The 18,807-nt window shown below is 46.6% G+C and overlaps 1 protein-coding gene across 1 annotated transcript in view; it reads right to left on the bottom strand.

Annotated features, from left to right (window-relative positions):
- Positions 1 to 18,807, bottom strand: part of SLC25A20 (solute carrier family 25 member 20) — a 21,777-nt gene extending 2,970 nt beyond the window's left edge. The window contains exons 1-7 of the mRNA XM_007533576.3: positions 18,596 to 18,807; positions 15,819 to 15,911; positions 13,935 to 14,062; positions 9,312 to 9,402; positions 2,047 to 2,164; positions 942 to 1,014; positions 506 to 615 (exon numbers count right to left, since the gene is read on the bottom strand). Of these exons, the coding sequence (XP_007533638.2) occupies positions 506 to 615; positions 942 to 1,014; positions 2,047 to 2,164; positions 9,312 to 9,402; positions 13,935 to 14,062; positions 15,819 to 15,911; positions 18,596 to 18,700 (718 nt within the window). The 5' untranslated portion in view covers positions 18,701 to 18,807. The remainder of the gene's footprint in view (positions 1 to 505; positions 616 to 941; positions 1,015 to 2,046; positions 2,165 to 9,311; positions 9,403 to 13,934; positions 14,063 to 15,818; positions 15,912 to 18,595) is intronic.

Here is an 18,807-nt window from a genome sequence, read left to right as displayed (position 1 = left end):
CAACAATATAATAACCACAACAATGATAAAACAACAAGGGCAACAAAAGGGAAAAAAATGGTCTCCAGCAGCAGTGGATTCGTGATGCACACACCAAGCCCCAGCAATAACCCTGGAAGCAAAAAAAAAAAAGACTTTCAGGGCCAGATGGTGGCGCACCTGGTTGAGCACACATGCTACAATGTGCAGGATCTGGGTTCAAGCCCCGGTCCCCACCTGCAGGGAGAAAGCTTTGCAAGTGGTGAAGCAGTTCTGCAGGTGTCTCTGTCTTTCTCCCTCTCTACCACCCCCTTCCCTCTCAATTTCTAGCTGTCTTCATCCAACAAATAAAGATAAAAAAATAAAATAAACTTTATAAAAATAAAAAGACTTTCATGCCCAAGTTTCTCAAGTCCCAGGTCCAATCCCCAGCCACTGCATAAGTCAGAGCTGTGCAATGTTCTGGTAAAACAAACAGTCTTTGGAGCCCAGGGGTAGCCATCCCAGGGCTTCCCCATCAACTCACCGGTCTGAAAGCGGGATTTGAGGACATCTGGGGGAATCGCCACAGCCCAGTTGAAGATCCCTGCGACGCCTCCGGCTACCAAGATTCGAGGCACACTGAGCTCATTGACACTGCAGAATAGCAACCACAATCCCAGTCAGACAAGGCTGTGAGAAAGGTGTCCAGACAGCAATAACAGAGAGGGCTCAAGTGACTGGAGGGAAAAGGAGGCCCACGCATAAGGCTCCTGTGACATAGTGATGCCATTTCTTGAAGAGCAAGCACTTCAGTTTCCTGCTTCGGTGGGTGAGACACAGAGTACAAAATCCTAACTGGACCTGAGCAGCAGTGAGAGGGAAGTCTCCATGGAGCAGGAAGGAAGTCCCACTTCTGTCTTCAGACCCACATGGAAGCTACTCATGATGGGCAAAGTGGCTCTAAGTTCTCTTCTCCTTACCTTTTGCCCTCTGGAGTGAAGATGTTTTTTAGCCACTCGTATGTCATGAAATACATCCCACTAGCTGGAACATCTGTTTGTGGCAAGAAAGAAGTGAGTTAAATTATCTGAAATCGGGAGTCAGGTGGTAGCATAGCGGGTTAAGCGCACGTGGCGTGAAGCACAAGGACTGGCGTAAGGATCCTGGTTCGGCTCCCCAGCTGCAGGGGAGTCACTTCACAGGCGGTGAAGCAGGCCTGCAGGTGTCTGTCTTTCTCTCCCCCTCTCTATCTTCCCTTCCTCTCTCCATTTCTCTCTGTCCTATCCAACAACAAGAATAATAACTACAACAACAGTAAAACAACATGGGCAACAAAAGGGAAAATAAATAATAAAAAATAAATAAAAAATATCTGAAATCGTGGTCTGGGAAGTGGTGAAATGGATTAAGCATTGGACTCTCAGGCATGAAGTCCCGAGTTCAATCCCTGGCAGCACAAATACCAGAGTGATGTGTGGTTCTTTCTCTCTCCTCCTATCTTTCTCATGAATAAATAAATAAAGTCTTTTAAAAAAATTATCTGAAATCCTCACAGGTTGTACGAAGAAGAGCCAAGCTTGGTACTGGAACCATCAAGGTTTCCAGAGGTCCTTCAGCAGCACTCCCTACTTGTGGTTGTCACGGGCACAGAGCAGGTCAGATGAGAGAGCAGAGAGCACAAACACACAACGTCTTTTCATTTTTGAACCCCCTCTCGGTACTGGGAGATAACTCACCCATAGGGCGCACACCACACCATGTGTGTGGCCCTGGGTTCAAGCCCTGGCACCACATGGTGGCACCACAGTACCTATGCCACTGTCTCTTCTCACTCACCCCCCTCCCCCAGCCACAGTTTCTACTTGCTACTCCAATTGCACCTTGAGTGCCAGCCAGGTTCACTGAAGGATGGAAGCCCTCCCACATCCTTATTTGTGCCGTGCTAGCCAGAGCTCAAGCTGCTAAAAGTCAGAGCTCTAGAAAGGACGGAGTCATGGAGTGGCCCAGGCAAGACCTTCTGTGAAAGACCCTGGTCAGGTGAGTCCAGTGCCCCAAGGTGACTGAAAGGGGAGGCTTCAGGGTTACCTCGCATAAGGGTAAGCACGGTCCCCTTGTAGATGCCTCGGATTCCTGACTCCTGGTATAACTTCTTTGCACAGTCCAAGGCACCAGTGTACTTGGTCTCTCCCGAAGAAGCCTGAATCTAAGGAGTGGGGAGTGTCTCAAGTCAGAAGAGGCGATATAATATAAAAGTCAGCGGGGGGGCCCGGGCGGTGGCGCAGTGGGTTAAGCGCACGTGGCGCAAAGCGCAGGGACCAGCGTAAGGATCCCGGTTCGAGCCCCCGGCTCCCCACCTGCAGGGGAGTCGCTTCACGGGCGGTGAAGCAGGTCTGCAGGTGTCTGTCTTTCTCTCCCCTCTCTCTCTGTCTTCCCCTCCTCTCTCTGTTTCTCTCTGTCCTATCCAACAACAAAGCAACGTCAACAATGGCAATAATAACCGCAACGAGGCTGCAACAACTAGGGCAACGAAAAGGGGGGAAAATGGCCTCCAGGAGTGGTGGATTCATGGTGCAGGCACCGAGCCCAGCAATAACCCTGGAGGAAAAAAAAAAAAAAGTCAGCGGGTCAGCAGGGCATAGAAGATGAGAAAATGACTGTGGAGTGTTACGCACTAGGTGGAAAGGCGTTAATGTGAAACTTCAGCCACAGCAAGTACAAAGCCAAGTGGAAGGCAAACACAGAGCAATCAATGAACCAAAGTAATTAAAGCCACACATCACAGTGCACAAGGACCCGTGTTCAAGCCCCTGGTCCTCACCTGCAGGGGAAATGCTTCATAAATGGTGAGGCAAGGCTGCAGGTGTCTCTCTGGCTTTTTTTCTCTATCTCCCCTCCCATCTCAATTTCTTTCTGTCTCTAGCCAATAATAAATAAAATAAATAAATGCGCAGGTGGCGCAAAGCACAAGGACCGGCATAAGGATCCCGGTTCGAACCCCGGCTCCCCACCTGCAGGGGAGTCGCCTCACAGGTGGTGAAGCAGGTCTGCAGGTGTCTATCTTTCTCTCCTCCTCTCTGTCTTCCCCTCCTCTCTCCATTTCTCTCTGTCCTATCCAACAACGACAACAACAATAAAACAACAAGGGCAACAAAAGGGAATAAATAAAATAAATATTTTAAAAAAAAATTTTTTTTTAAATAATAAAATAAATAAATGAAAAAAACTATGACATGGGGCAAGGGTAGATAGCATAATGGTAATGCAATGAGCCTCTCATGCCTGAGGCTCCAAAGTCCCAGGTTCAATCCCCTACACCACCATAAGCCAGAGCTCAGCAGTGCTCTGGTAAAAAAATAAAAATAAAAATAAAGGGAGTCGGGAGGTAGCGCAGCGGCTTAAGCACACGTGGCGCAAAGCGCAAGGACCAATGGAAAAATGGAGAGAGGAGGGGAAGACAGAGAGGGAGAGAGAAAGAGAGACACCTGCAGACCTGCTTCACCATCTGTGAAGCGACTCCCCTGCAGGTGGGGAGCCGGGGGCTCGAACCGGGATCCTCATGCCGGTCCTTGCGCTTTGCGCCACGTGCGCTTAACCCGCTGCGCTACCGACTGACTCCCTAAATAAACACTTTTTAAAAACTTTTTTAAAAAAGATTATTAAAAAAAAAGAAAAAGAAGAAGAGAAAGAAAAAGGAAAAAAAGAGAAAAGACACAATAGCACTGCTGTGCTGCTCACAGAACTTGCCCCGGATGGGTGCTTCCATGAGGTGACTGGAGGCTCAAACCTAGGCCCTAACCCATGGAAAACATGTACTTTAACATTAGCTACTCCTGGTAGCTCCTAGACAGACAGACATTTTAAAAGATTGGGAAGATGATAATGAAATTAACAAAGCACAGAGAAGGAGCAGCAGCACAGTACAAAGAAGGAAAAGCAAGAGAGAAGCCAAGTTTGCCTCCCCCTGTGCCTTACCTCAGCTGCACAGTTTTAAAGGTTTTAAAATATTTTATTTATTTATTTATTGATTGATGAGAAAGACAGGAGACAGAACCAGACATCACTCTGGCACAAGTGCTGCGGGGGACTGAACTCAGGACCTCATGCTTGAGAGTCCAGTGTTTTATCCACTGCACCACTTTATGGACCACTCAATTATTTTTTTATATATTTTATTTTATTTATTTATTCCCTTTTGTTGCCCTTGTTGTTTTATTGTTGTAGTTATTATTGATGTCGTTGTTGTTGGATAGGACAGAGAGAAATGGAGAGAGGAGGGGAAGACAGAGAGGGGGAGAGAAAGACAGACACCTGCAGACCTGCTTCACCGCTTGTGAAGAGACCTGCCTGCAGGTGGGGAGCCGGGGGCTCGAACTGGGATCCTGACGCCGGTCCTTGAGCTTAGCGCCACCTGCGCTTAACCCGCTGTGCTACAGCCTGACTCCCTCAATTTTTTTTTTTTTTTATTGCCACCAAAGTTATTGCTGGGGCTTAGTGCCAGCACTATGAATCCACCATTCTGGGCAGTCATTTTTTTCCTTTTTTTTTTTTTTTTTGTGCCTCCAAGGTTATCTCTGGGGCTCAGTGCCTGCACTACGAATTCACTATTCTTGTAGGCCATTTTTTCCAATTTGTTGTCATTGTTATTGTTGTTATATAGGGCAGAGAGAAATCTAGAGAGGAGGGGAAGCTAGAGAGGGGGACAGAAAGACACCTGCAAAACTGCTTCACTATTTGTGAGGTGACCCCCATGGAAGTTGAGAGCTGAGGACTCAAACCGAGATCCTTACGCCGGTCCTTGCGCTTTGTGTCATGTGTGCTTATGCCACTGTGCTACTGCCCAGCCCCCTCTTTCATTTTATTTCTATTAGACAAGACAGAGACAAACTGAGAGAGGGAGGCAGACACCTGCAAACCTGTTTCCCCCGCAGTTGAAGTGTCTCCCCTGTAGATGAGGAGCAGGGGGCTAGAGCCGAGGTCTTTGTGCAAAGTAGTATATGTACTTAACTGGGTGTATCATCACCTGGCCCCCTCGGTTTCAATTTTATTAACAAAATAGGAAGTTGGCCATCCACTAAGAGGTTGGGGACCTGAGGAGAGAAGAGTGGAGCCAAGTGGCAGTCACTTCACAGACTAAGGAGTAAGAGAGAGAATAGGACTGAGAAATGCCTCTTCCAGGTACAGGGAAAGACTTCAAGCACAAAAGACACAGATGAAACCATCATCAAACAACTCATGGAATAAAACTACTAAAAAAAAAAATTCCAGGGAGTTGGGCGGTAGCACAGCAGGTGAAGCACAGGTGGCTCAAAGCATAAGGACTGATGTAAGGATCCCGGTTCGAGCCCCCGGCTCTCCACCTGCAGGGGAGTCACATCACAAGCAGTGAAGCTGTGGGACTATATGAAAGCTTGGTGGAGTGGTCCGGGAGGTGGCGCAGCGGATAAAAGCATTGGACTCTCAATCATGAGGTCCTGAGTTCAATCCCCGGCAGCACATGTACCAGGGTGATGCCTGGTTCTTCCTCTCTCCTCCTATGTTTCTCATAAATAAATAAATAAATGAAATCTTAAAAAAAAAAAAAAAAAAAGAAAGAAAGCTTGGTGGAGCTTAGGGGAGCTCTCCTCTCCCATCCGTGGATGGAGGTCTGGAAAGACACCCCACTTGTTAGCCTCTCTCCTTATAAGATGAGCCAAGAGGGAAAAGTCTCCCAGACTCAGTTTCTTCTTGTTAGTCTCTCAAGCTCACAGAAAGCCTACAAGCCTCTCACACTTAGTTCTCTCCTGCTAGCAGGCCAAATGGCTGCCTGCTTGAGGGTTCACTCAAAGTTCACACATCCACTTCACCTTTTGATCACAAAGGAGAACACACTCTATCATATACCTCCCCAACACCAGACAGTGAAAACCCCAAATCCTATTTCCTTGTGTCCTTTGATATCTGTGATTTACATCAAGCTTTGTTTTTCTTCTTCTCTGCCTCACCTTACTGGTTTAACCCCTATGCTTCTCTCAAATGCCTCTGGATAATTAACTTGCCTGCATCATGGAGACTAACTGTCTTAACCTTTATGTATCTCATCAATTCTTGTCATACCAGCCCCCTACCATAGGGGCAAGCTGACCTTTAAGAAACCTGTAATTTCTGACATATGTGAAAAATGTTCTTATAAAAACCTGTACACTTCTCCAAATAAATGAGTATTTGTACCAGAATACTCCCCGATGCCTCCTTTCTGAATCTCATGGTTCCTAAGAGCCGGTGAGGGAGGGTCGGTGGCTTACCCCCTGGCTGGGGCCACTACACGAGAGTGCCAGCATGAAGCAGGTCTGCAGTTGTCTATCTTTCTCTCCCCCTCTCTGTCTTCCCCTCCTCTCTCCATTTCTCTCTGTCCTATCCAACAGCAATGACATCAATAACTACAACAATAAAACAAGGAAAACAAAAGGGAATAAGTAAATAAATATTTTTTTAAAAAAGAAAACCATAAAAAAATAACAACAATAAAAAAGGGCAACAAAAGGGAATAAATAAAGAAATATTTTTTAAAAAAAAGACAAGGGGGCTAGGTGGTGGTGCACCTGGTTAAACGCACACATTACAGCAGTCCATCACCTTAACCACTCGTCCACCTCATCAGCTATGCGCACACATTCCAGTACACAAGGACTTGGGTTCAAGCCCCAGCTTCACATGCAAGGGGAAAGCTTCATGAGCGGTGAAGCAGGGCTGCAAGCATCTCTCTGTTTCTTTCCCTCTATTTCCCCTCCCTTCTTAATTTCTCTGTGTCTCTATCCAATAGTAGATAAAAAGATTAACAAAAAGAAACCTTAAAGGAAAATAAATAGATAAACAGTAATAGATAAATAAATAGATAAAATAAATAAATAGATAAAACAGTAATTCAAAAAAAAAATTTTTTTTTAAGGAAGACTGAAAATCTAGAGAAAAGACAGGCCAGGACTTGAAGAATGACATGCTGATGAGATTTCTGGGATTTTCTTCTTCTTTTTTTTTTTTTATAATTTTATTTCATTGTTTTGTTTTTTTGCCACCAGGTTTATCGATGGTGCTCAATGCCTATGAAGCCTCAGGCATGAGAGTCTCTTTGCATAGCCATTATGCTGTCTACCCCCACCCAGGGATTTTCTTCTTTATATATCCTAATCTTTTAAAAAAATATTTATTTATTAATGAGAAAGATAGGAGGAGAGAGAGAAAGAACCAGACATCACTTTGGTACATGTGCTGTAGGGGATTTAACTCGAGACCTCCTGCCTGCAAGACCAATGCTTTATGCACCGCACCATCTCCTGGACCACTAATCTTTTTTTAAAAAATATTTATTTATTTATTCCCTTTTGTTGCCCTTGTTTTTTTATTGTTGTAGTTACTGATGTCGTTATTGTAGGACAGGACAGAGAGAAATGGAGGGAGGAGAGGAAGACAGAGAGGGGGGAGATAAAGATAGACACCTGCAGACCTGCTTCACTGCTTGTGAAGAGACTCCCCTGCAGGTGGGGAGCCAGAGGCTCAAACCGGGATCCCTATGCCGGTCCTTGCACTTTGCACCACCTGCACTTACCCTGCTGTGCTACTCCTTACTCCCAATATATCCTACTCTTAAAGCTGAAGAAACTGGCAGCCTAGTAACACCAACAGTAAAGAACAAAAAAGTTCAAAAACCTGCCTTCTGTAGACAAAGAACATCAAAAGGACTAAGAAGACAGAAAAACCTCTAGGCAATAAACACTCTATTCAAGGTAGACACCATAGAAAAGATTGTGGCCTCACCTTCCACACCAGCAAAGATCAAGTGAGCACACAAATATTTTCACCACTAGAAGGCTATAGATAATAAGGCTATAGGGTTGAGTTAGAGAGCATCAGGATCTGGAAGGGAAGTAGGACTTTCATCCCAGACCAGTAGTAACAAGCATCTACTGCCACTCCCACACATAACCAGCAGTAAAAAGAAGTACCCCACCCAAATGGCAAATAGCAACCAATTAGGGAAGCCAGGCCTCTGCTTCCGCCTAGCAGGAATGGGGCAGCAGCCTTCTCTTTCCTGCTACAATGTCAGAGGAAGTCAGCTAAAACCAATTTAAAATAAGACCCTGGCTCCATACTCCCAGGGGGATAAAGAATAGGAAAGCTTTAGGCATGGGTAGATAGATAGCATAATGGTTATACATAAAGAGACACTTGTGCCTGAAGCTCCAAAGTTCCAGGTTCAATCCCCTGCAGAGCTGAGTAAGAAAAAAAAAAAATTAAGAATAGGGAAGTTTTCAATGGAAGAAATAGGATGCATTCCTCTGGTGGTGGCAATTGTGTATCCTATCCAACAAACTTGTCATTCATAATTAAATCAATGAAAATAAAATAAGATCCAGTCTCAGGGCTGGGTGGTGGTACACCTGGTTAAATGCATGGATTACTAGGCACATGGACCCAGGTTCAAGTCCTGAGTCCCCACCTGCAGGGAGGAAGCTTCACAAGTGGTATTGAGCCTGCCGGGAAGAGGCTCTCTGTTACTGACAACAGGGACCAAGGGTTAGCGCACCTGGTAAAGCACATGTTTTAACAGGCGCAGGGCTGTTAACAGGTGTAAGCTGTGGAACAATGTGGATGGCATCAGGGAAACTTCATGGGCTGTTAAGTCCCCAGCCCAAAAAATAAATATTAAAAAAAAAAAAAAAAAATTAAGGGGAGGGGTAGGGCCAGGTGGTGGCACACCTGGTTGAGTGCACGTGCTACAGTGCACAAAGGCCTGGGTTCAATCCCCCAGTCCTCACCTGAGAGGGGAAGCTTCACAAGTGGTGAGGCCACTGTAGAGCCGTCTCTCTCCCTCACAAATTCTCTCTAATAAATAAATAAATATTTACTAAAAAAAAAAACGTAAAAAGACACTCAGAGACCTGCTTCACTGCTCATGAACCTTTCCCCTGCAGGCAGGGAGTGGGGGCTCGGCCCCGGGTCCTTGTGCATGGTAATGGATGCACCCCGCCCCCTGGGGCCCATTTGAACCGAAATCCTGTGCGTTAAGGCTCACACTCTGGACCTAAGAATAAGGCAGACACTGGGAGGCACTGTGCGTTTGGGCAGCTGGCAGGGCAGGAGAAGCCTGCCTTCCACCTCTGAGGACACATGACTCACCCTTCAGAATTGCTGAAGCGGCTGCTAATAAGGGTGGATAAAGCCAGCCTGACATGTCACACCTGTTTTTGCACACCTGACCGCAGTCTTTGTAAAGGGTGAAAGGGCAGAAGCTGCGCACAGAAACTGTATACTGAATGGGAAAAGCTGGCCGCCTCCTCACCGTGATGCCACTCCCGACGCAGATCACACCTCACCTGTAACAAGCACTTGATCCTTTCTCCAGGGGTCATGATTCCTGTGGTGAAAACACCAGACAACATCCCAGCTGCAAATAGTTGGGGGTAACTGCATTGAAAACAAAAACCAGAGGTAAGTGCCTATGACTCATCACGCTGGCAGGAGCAAGCCCAGCAAAGAGGGTCACTTTGTAAGAATGAGGCAAGGATTGCATGCCAGACGCCCCGGATTCAACACCACACAGCTCCAACAGAAAGAAAAGAAAGTGGGGGCCGGGAGGTGGTGCAGCAGGTTAAGCGCACTTGGCACCAACGACCCGCCCAAGGATCCCGGTTTCCCACCTGCAGGGAGGTCGGTCACCTCACAAGCCGTGAAGCAGGTCTTCAGTTGTCTTTCTTTCTCTCCCCTCCGCACCGCCCCTGTCTTTCCCCTCCTCTCTCAATGTCTCTCTGTCCTATCCAACAACAACAATAACCACAAGGGCAAGAAAATGTAAAAAATGGCCTCCAGGAGCAGTGGATTTGTAGTGCAGGCGCCAAGCCCCAGAAATACTTCTGGAGGCACAAAAAAAAAAAAAAAAAAGAGAGAGAGAGAGAGAGAAGAAAAGAAAAAAAAGAAGGAAGGAAAGAGAGAGACATGAGGAGGGTGGTATACCAGCTGAGTACACACATTACCACGTCCAAGGACCTGGGTTTGAGCCCTTGCTCGCCAACTGCAGGACGGATGTTCGTGAGCAGTGAAGCAGGTCTGCAGGTGTCTTTCTCACTCCCTTTCTATTTATCCCTCCCCTTTCAATTTCTCTCTGTCCCATCTATAAAGGAGAAGAAGAAACAAGAGAAGCAGAAGGAGAAGGAGACAGTGAACTCAGGACCTCATGGTTGAGAGTCCGATGCTTTATCCACTGCACCACCTCCCGGACCACATCAATTTCTTTCTGTTTCTGAACAATAAATAAAATACATTTTTAAAATATAGCAGCTAGGAAAATGGCTCAACTGGTAGAACATCCAGTTTTCTCTCTCTCTCTCTCTCTCTCTCTCTCTCCTTTTTTTTTTTTTTTCCCTCCAGGGTCATCACTGGGGCTCAGTGCCTGCACTACGAATCCACTGCTCCTGGAGGCTATTTTTCCCATTTTGTTGTCCTTGTTGTTGTTGTTATTGTTGTTAACAGCTGTTGTTGAATAGGACAGAGAGAAATCAAGAGAGGAGGGGGAAGACAGAGAGGAGAGAAAGATAGATACCTGCAGACCTGCTTCACCACTTCTGAGGTGACACCCCTGCAGGTGGGGAACTGGGGGCTCGAACTGGGATCCTTACACCAGTCCTTGCCGGTCCTTGCACTGCTGCACTACCGCCCAGCACCCCCCCTTTTTTTTATCAGAGCACTGCTCAGCTCGGGCTGATGGTGGTACGGGACTGAACCTGGGACTTTGGAGCCTCAGGTATGAGTCTCTCTGCAAAATCATTATCCTGCCAACTCCCTACCCCTACCCCTACCCCCAGAACATCAAGTTCTCACGCCCGCCGGAGTCTTCACTGATCGCTGGCAAGGCATGTTCTGGCATGGTGCTCTGGCTTGCCTCTCCCTCTCCTCACTCTCCCTCATGCAAAACTCTTTCTCATATATAATAACATAAATCATTAAAATGATAAATAGGGGAGAGTCGGGTGTAGCACAGCAGGTTAAGCGCATGTGGCGCAAAGCACAAGAACCTGCATAAGGATCCTGGTTGGAGCCTCCGGCTCCCCACCTGCTGCAGGGGAGTCGCTTCACAGGCGGTGAAGCAGGTCTGCAGGTGTCTGTCTTTCTCTCCCCCTCTCTGTCTTCCCCTCCTCTCTCCATTTCTCTCTGTCCTATCTAACAATGACGACATCATCAACAACAACAATAATAACTACAACAATTTTTTAAAAGGGCGTCGCTTCACAAGCAGTGAAGCAGATCTGCAGGTGTCTTTCTCTCTTCCTGTCTTCCCCTCCTCTCTCCATTTCTCTGTCCTATCCAACAACAACGACATCAATAACAACAACAATAATAAAACAAAAGGGCAACAAAAGGGAATAAATAAATAATAAAATTAAATGATAAATAGGGGGAGTCGGGCAGTAGCGCAGTGGGTTAAGCGCCGGTGGTGCAAAGTGCAGGACCGGCGTAAGGATTCTGGTTCAAGCCCCGGCCCCCCACCTGCAGGGGAGTCATTTCACAAGTGGTGAAGCAGGTCTGCAGGTGTCTGTGTCCCCCCTCCCCCACCCGCCTCCCAGCCCCTCTCATTTCTCTCTGTCCTATCCAACAATATGACATCAAACAACAACAATAGCTACAACAATAAAACAACAAGGGCAACAAAAGGGAATAAATAAATAATGAGAAATAACTAAATGGGGCCAGGTGTTGGTGCACCTGGTTAAGCACACACACTAATGGTGCACAAAGATCCAAGGACCTGGACACCACCTGCAGGGGGAAAGCTTCATAAGTGGTGAAGTAGTGCTGCAGGTGTCTCTCTCTCTCTCTCTCCCCCACCCCCTCTCAATTTCTCTCTGTCTCTATCCAATAATAAATTAATTTAAAAAGATTAAAACAATAATAATTAAGTAAACAAATAAATACTTGAACTTGGCAGAGCCCCATTTCATACAAACGCCAAGTTTAGGTGTTTTCTGATGTTAAATGTTCCAGGGCAGGGGCCACGGCATAAAGAGCAACAGATGTTTGGTTCTGAGGCCCACTGCACACTCCCTCCAGTGGCTTAGCCACAGAAGAAGCTCTCCGACAGACAGTTTTATCTCTGGGTCTGCCGTGCATAATAACTATAAGTGAGTTTCAGGCCTCTCTGAGTCTAAAATTCATTGCATATGGGTGGAAAGCCTCTTACCCAAGAGCTGGACCTCAATTGAATTTCCTTTCTAATCTCACCTCCTTGATTCATCTGAGACCCAAACCAAACAAGGTAGCAACAAAGCCAGGAGAAAGTGCTCTGACCATGCCCAAGGGCTGAGGGGCAGCCAGGCCGGCTGTAAGGAAAGTGCTTTAAGCTGCTGAAAAAGGTCTAGACAGTGGTCTGGGAGGTGGCACAGTGGATAGGGCAATGAACTCTCAAGCATAAGGTCCTGGCAGCACATGTACTAAAGTGATGTCTGGTTCTTTCTCTGTCATTTCTGAATAAATAAAATTTTAACAAAGAAAGAAGGAAAAAGGTCTGGACAGTGACGGCACTGAGACGGGCATGAAGGGCTCTGGGGTTCTCTGAGCAGAGAATGAGCCCCTGGTTCCCAGGAATACTGACTCTCGCCCTGGCCCCACAGAGTGAGCCACAGTGAAAACTCAGAGGAATCTGAGGAGCCTTGCACACTCAGCAACTAGATCTCCTCTTAAGAGACCAACCTGCTTTACTCCCCCGAGCCTGGACACACTGCTAACTCCTGGGGGTGGGGCACTGCCTCTAAGTTGATTATGGGTAAGTGAGAGGCTACCAAGCAAAGTTACGAGACCAGATGCTCAGAGAAGACCTGGGTCCCTGGACAGGTGGTGAAGCAAAGTTGCAGGTGTCTCTCTGTTTCTTTCCCTCCCTGTCTCCCCCTCTCCTCTCAATTTGTCGCTATCCAATAATAAATAAATAAATAATAAAATTTTAAAAAGAAGAAGAAATAATATATCATAGAAGAAAGCATGATGGGAGGCTAGGTGATAGTGCAGCGGGTTAAATGCATATGGTATGAAGTGCAAGGACTGGCGTAAGGATCCCGGTTCCAAACTCTGCCTCCGCACCTGCAGGTGGGTCGCTTCACAAGCGGTGAAGCAGGTCTTCAGGTGTCTAGCTTTCTCTCCCCATCTCTGTCTTCCCCTCCTCCCTTGATTTCTTTCTGTCCTATCCAACAACGACAGCAGTGGCAACAAAATGGGGAAAAAATGGCCTCCAAGAACAGTGGATCGGGTAGTGCAGGCACTGAGCCCCAGCAATAACCTTGGAAGCAAAAAATAAATAAATAAATAAATAAAATTTTAAAAAAGGAAGAAGAGTGGAGTCGGGCTGTAGCGCAGCGGGTTAAGCGCAGGTGGCGCAAAGCACAAGGACCAGCATAAGGATCCCGGTTCGAACCCCGGCTCCCCACCTGCAGGGGAGTCGCTTCACAGGCGGTGAAGCAGGTCTGCAGGTGTCTGTCTGTCTCTCCCCCTCTCTGTCTTCCCCTCCTCTCTCCATTTCTCTCTGTCCTAGCCAACAACGACAACAACAATAATAACTACAACAATAAAACAACAAGGGCAACAAAAGGGAATAAATAAATAAAATAAATACTTAAAAAAAAAAAAGGAAGAAGAGAGCAGGGTAGACAGCATAATGGTTCTGCAAACAGACTGTCATGCCTGAAGCTTCCAAGTCCCAGGTTCAGTCCCCTGCACCACCATAAAACAGAGCTGATCAGTGCTCAGGTAAAAAAAAAAAAAAAAAAAAAAGGAAGAAGCAATCATGACAGCTGAGAGGGTGGCAGAGAGGGTGAACACCTCCCTCTTGCAGAGCTCCCAGGAGCCAGCTGCCAGGCCCAGGCGGACAGCCAGTACCTTTCCATCAAGACCTTTCCTTCCGTCCACTTCACACCCACAGGCAGATTACCATTCTGTCCAGGCCTAAGAGTACTTACCTGAGCACATCCTCTGGAGACTTTTGTTGCAGTTTCTTTCCCAAACCAAACCCAAAGAAACACACAGCGAACATGGGGGTGACTCCGATGATGGGGGCTGCCATTCCCCGATAAAGGCCTGTGATGCCCTGCAAGGAAATCACAGGAAAAGGTAACCAGAGACCTCGCCACCGTGCACATTGCTGAAGCAGGGAAGCGGTGTGCTGTCTATAGTCTTCCTTTGAAGATATAGTTTACATATATATATATATATTTTTTTTTAATTTACTTACTTATTAGAGAGAAGAAGAAGAAAGAGGAGAAGTAGGAGAAGGAGGAGGAAGTTGAGGAAGAGGAAAAGGAGAACAAAAAGAACCAGAACCTCACGCAGGCACACGCAATGCCGGGGACTGAACTCGGGACCTCATACTTGAGAGCCTAATGCTTTATCCACTCACTGCACCACCTGCTGGGTTGCCAAAGAGATTTTAAAAGAAAGAAAGTTAAACCCCATGTTTATCAGAAATAGTTGAGGGTTGTTTTTTTTTTAACTTACTTATTTACTAACAAGAGAGAGAGAACCAGAGCATCACTCTGGCACACTGGGATGCTGGGACTTGAGCCCAAGACCTCATGTTTGTCAGTCCAGTGCTTTAGTCAGTGCACCTCCTCCTGGGCTACAGGAAGTTTTCTTTTTATATACTGCTGAAGAAACTGGATACACTTTCCACTATGGAAAGCAAGATAAGAATGACATGGAGGGCGGTGCGTATGCACACATTACCACCCACAAGGACCCAGGGTCAAGCCAGCCCTCCATCCCCACCTTTACGGGGAAGCTTCACAAGTGGGGAAGTAGTGCTACAGGTGTCTTTATTTCTCTCTCCACATCTCCCTCTCTCCTCTCAATGTCTAATTCTAATAAAAAAGGGGGTAGATAGCATAATGGTTCTGCAAAGAGACTCTCATGCCTGAGGCTTCAAAGTCCCAGGTTCAATCTCCCATACCACCATAAGCCAGAGCTGATCAGTGCTCTGCTAAAACAAACAAACAAACAAAACCCTACCATACAAGCAATTAGACCACAAAAAAGGGCAGGAGCAGTTATGCTCATATCTGACATGAAAGAACTTAAAATAAATTAAATTTAAAAAGATAGGGATGGGGCAGGGATAGATAGCTGGTGTCCCCTCCTCTCTCCATTTCTCTCTGTGTTATCCAACAACGAAGACAACAATAGTAACTACAACAATCAAAAGAAACAACAAGGGCAACAAAAGGGAGTAAATAAATATTAAAAAATTAAAAAGAAAAATAAATAAGTAATAAAAAGAAGGGCAGATGAAAACTCACCCAGAGGGCATATGTCTTGACATGAGTGCAGCCCACAGGGAGCAGCATTAAATAAAGCATATGAATGCCATGGCACTTTTCCACATGAAGTGGGGGAGCAGGTAGTGGCACACTCAGGTAAGTGCACACACTACCATGTGCAAGGATCTGGGTTCAAGCCCTTGCTCCCCATCTGCAGGGGGGGATGCTTCATGAGCTATGAAGCAGGGCTGCTGGTGTCTCTCTTCCTCTCTCCCTCTCTCCCTCCCCCTCCCCTCAGGTTGATTTTTCCCTCCAGATTTCATGTAAACTTTTAGCACTGACCCCTACAGAAGCCAAAGTCTACCTTCCAAAAGAGAACTACTTTATTTGCTCTCATAATATGCATGAAGCAGTATCTAGAGAAAGGCTGCAGAGATGACTAGCAGTTTTAGGATTCCTGGGAGGAAGGGAGCCACAGTCACAGGCTGGGTCTCTACAAAACCCCACAAATCAGTCCCCCTGGGGAGTAACAAACCAATCCTGTGAATGTTCCTCTATGTAAGAGCAATGCCCAGCTCAGAGATACCATACCTCTCTCATTAGAGTCTTCCGGAAACAGTCAATGGTCCCAGAATACATGGGGGGCTGCCCAGGCGAACTTGGAGGCTGTGTCTGCAGTCGGACCTGAAACCAGACATTAAAATATAGCTAGTTATTCTGCTGGGTCAGACTTTCTGTCAGAAGCAATGCTCAAGCATTTGCCAAACTCTTTTTTTTTTTTTTTTTTTTTGCCTCCAGGATTATTGTTGGGGCTCAGTCCCTGTACCATGAATCCACTGCTCCTGGAGGCCATTTTTTTCCCCTTTGGTTGCCCTTGTTGTGGTTATTATTGTTGTTGATGTTGTTCATTGTTGGATAGGGCAGAGAGAAATGGAGAGAGGAGGGGAAGACAGAGAGGGGGAGAGACAGACAGACATCTGCAGACCTGCTTCACCGCCTGTGAAGCGACTCCCCTGCAGGTGGGGAGCCGGGGGCTCAAAATGGGGTCCTTACTCAGGTCCTTGTGCTTTGCGCCATGTGCACTTAACCCGCTGCACTACCACCCGACCCCCCTATTTTTTTTAATGTATTTATTAATGAGAAAAACAGGATGAGAAAGAGAAAGAACTAGACAGCACTCTGGTACATGTGCTGCTGGGGAGCAAACTCAAGACCTCATGCTTGAGAGTCCAACACTTTTCCCACTGTGCCACCTCCTGAACCACAATTTTTTAAAAAAGAATTTTATTTATTTATTAATGAAAAAGAAAGAGAGAGAGAGAGAGAAAGAACTAAACGTCACTCTGGTACATGTGCTGCCAGGGATTGAACTTGGGACCTCATGCTTCAGGATTCAATGCTTTATCCACTGTGCCACCTCCGGAACCACTTGCCAAACTCTTAATGGAGAAATCTGTACCTGGGGACCAGGCAGTGGTGCAACTGGTTAAGCACTCACATTACAGTGTACAAGGGCCTGAGTTCAAGGCCCTGGTCTCCACCTGCCACAGGGGAAATCTTCACAAGGGGTGAAGCAGCGCTTCAGGTGACTCTCTGACTATTTCCCTATCTTCTCTTCCCCTCCCGATTTCTCTCAGTCTCTATCCAATAGTAAGTAAATGCAAATGTGTAAAAAAGAGAAATCTGTACCCATGCACGTCTTTAGTTTTCCCTTTAATATGATGAATTCAGACTTTACTTCCAATTCTCAATTTCTGAATGCACAAGTAGCATTTTTTTTTCTTTAAGTAATGACAGTTTTTCTGACTTCCTCATCCACTTTATTTATTTATTGTCTATGGAATCCTGACGGTCAAGTCTTTCTGGCTGCAGGTTGGCCTGATATCTCACTTGGATAGTGCACTGCTTGCCTGATCCAGACCTAGGCTCAAGCCTGGTCCTCGCACTTAAGGAAATTTTGGTGCTGTGTTTCTTTTCTCTGTGTGTCTCTGTCTCCATCTCTCTCTGTCTGAGAAAGTCAGCCTGGAGCAGCAAAACCCCAGAAATGGCAAACAAATAAGTAAATCAATAAATAGTATTTCCAGTTTACAAATGAGGAAACTGTGTTTACACCAAATGATCTCCTAGTAACTATACCTGGATAATCAAGAAACTGAGTCTGGGAGCAGTAAAATCACAAGCATACCAAGATAACCTGACACACACTATTCAGCACCAGCTAAATAAATATTTGATTTCATGTTTCACTGTGTCCTAACCATCCTGGTTACTCTAATTCTAGTCTTGTTATGAATGACCCCAGTTCCTTGTCTAGATGAAGGACAGCAAAGTTTTTTTCTCCATGGAGGAAGCCCAACATGACACTCTAATAGAACCTACTCCACAGGCTTCCCACTCTATGTGGCGCGTGTCTGCTCCCTACAGGTCCACCATGGCCATGACCTGTCAATTTCTTCCCAAATGTGTGTCCAGAAATAAGGTCCGAAACTATCAATAGGATGGAGCTGTAAATGCTAAGTCACATGTCATGGACTTTGGTCTTGCTGGAAAGTACTGCTAGGGGAAGAGGCCTTAAGCCATAAGAGACAAGCCTTGATGAGTTTGACTAAGCCTGGCCCTGGGTATAGCCTGTCACTTGTTTTCCCTGGAACGTGCTGTCACTGAGGACACCGCTGCTTCCCACAGGAGGCCACTTAGATTTAGGTAGAATGTCAGGCTGAAGAAGGTCAAGACCCAACTGGTGGCTGGAACAGGGCAAAGGAGATGGACTCAAGCACTGACTCAAGGGGGATTTGTCAAAAGACCTCTCTGGAAATACAATGTTTATCTTTCGTTCTCTTCCTGGGGCGCGTATTGCAAAACACCTGTCTCAATCGTTGATAATGTTAGGTTTGGTTAAAATCAGTGATTTCATGAATTCTATCTTCCTTATGCCCTAAAAAAAAAAAAAAAAAAAAAAGTGGCCCAAAGGTCAGCAAAACCTACTGGACGGAGAATTTTAAACCATTATCCTGGATTGGTGGTTAGAAGTTGCTTGCTCGGCGAGGGTCAGCTGTCAGGGCGCCAAAGCGAAGTCCTCCGATCCCCAAAAGGGGTCAAAAGAAGATTCCTTGGAGTGGTCTGGGAGGGGGCACAGTGGATAAAGCACTGGACCCTCAAGCATGAGGTTCAACCCCCAGCAGCCAAAGTGATGTTTGGTTCTCTCCTCCTATCTTTCTCATGAATAAATAGAATCTTGAATAAGATTCCTTGGACTTCTCACGCAAGCTTCCAAATCCCCCTCCACCACCACCACCTGGTGCTGGGAGCCACCTCTGCTTTCCGCGTCCCGACCCGGCCTCCTCCCACCAGCCTCAGCCTCCTCGCACCTTGACCGTGTCCAGCGGGTGGCCCACGAACACCAGGCACATGCCGCCGAAGCCTCCGGCCAGCAGGTTCTTCAGCGGGCTGATCGGCTTCGCCTGGTCGGCCATGATCGCTCCTTCAGCGTGCCAGCCTGTTCCCAGCCGCCCCGCTCCACTGCCCCGGCCCCCGCGCCGCCACTGCGACCTTTCACCCACATTCGGGTGGGCGGGGCAAG

This window comes from Erinaceus europaeus, chromosome 12 (genome assembly GCF_950295315.1).
Source record: "Erinaceus europaeus chromosome 12, mEriEur2.1, whole genome shotgun sequence".
NCBI lineage: Eukaryota > Metazoa > Chordata > Mammalia > Eulipotyphla > Erinaceidae > Erinaceus > Erinaceus europaeus.
This window is presented reverse-complemented; position numbering and strand designations above follow the sequence as displayed.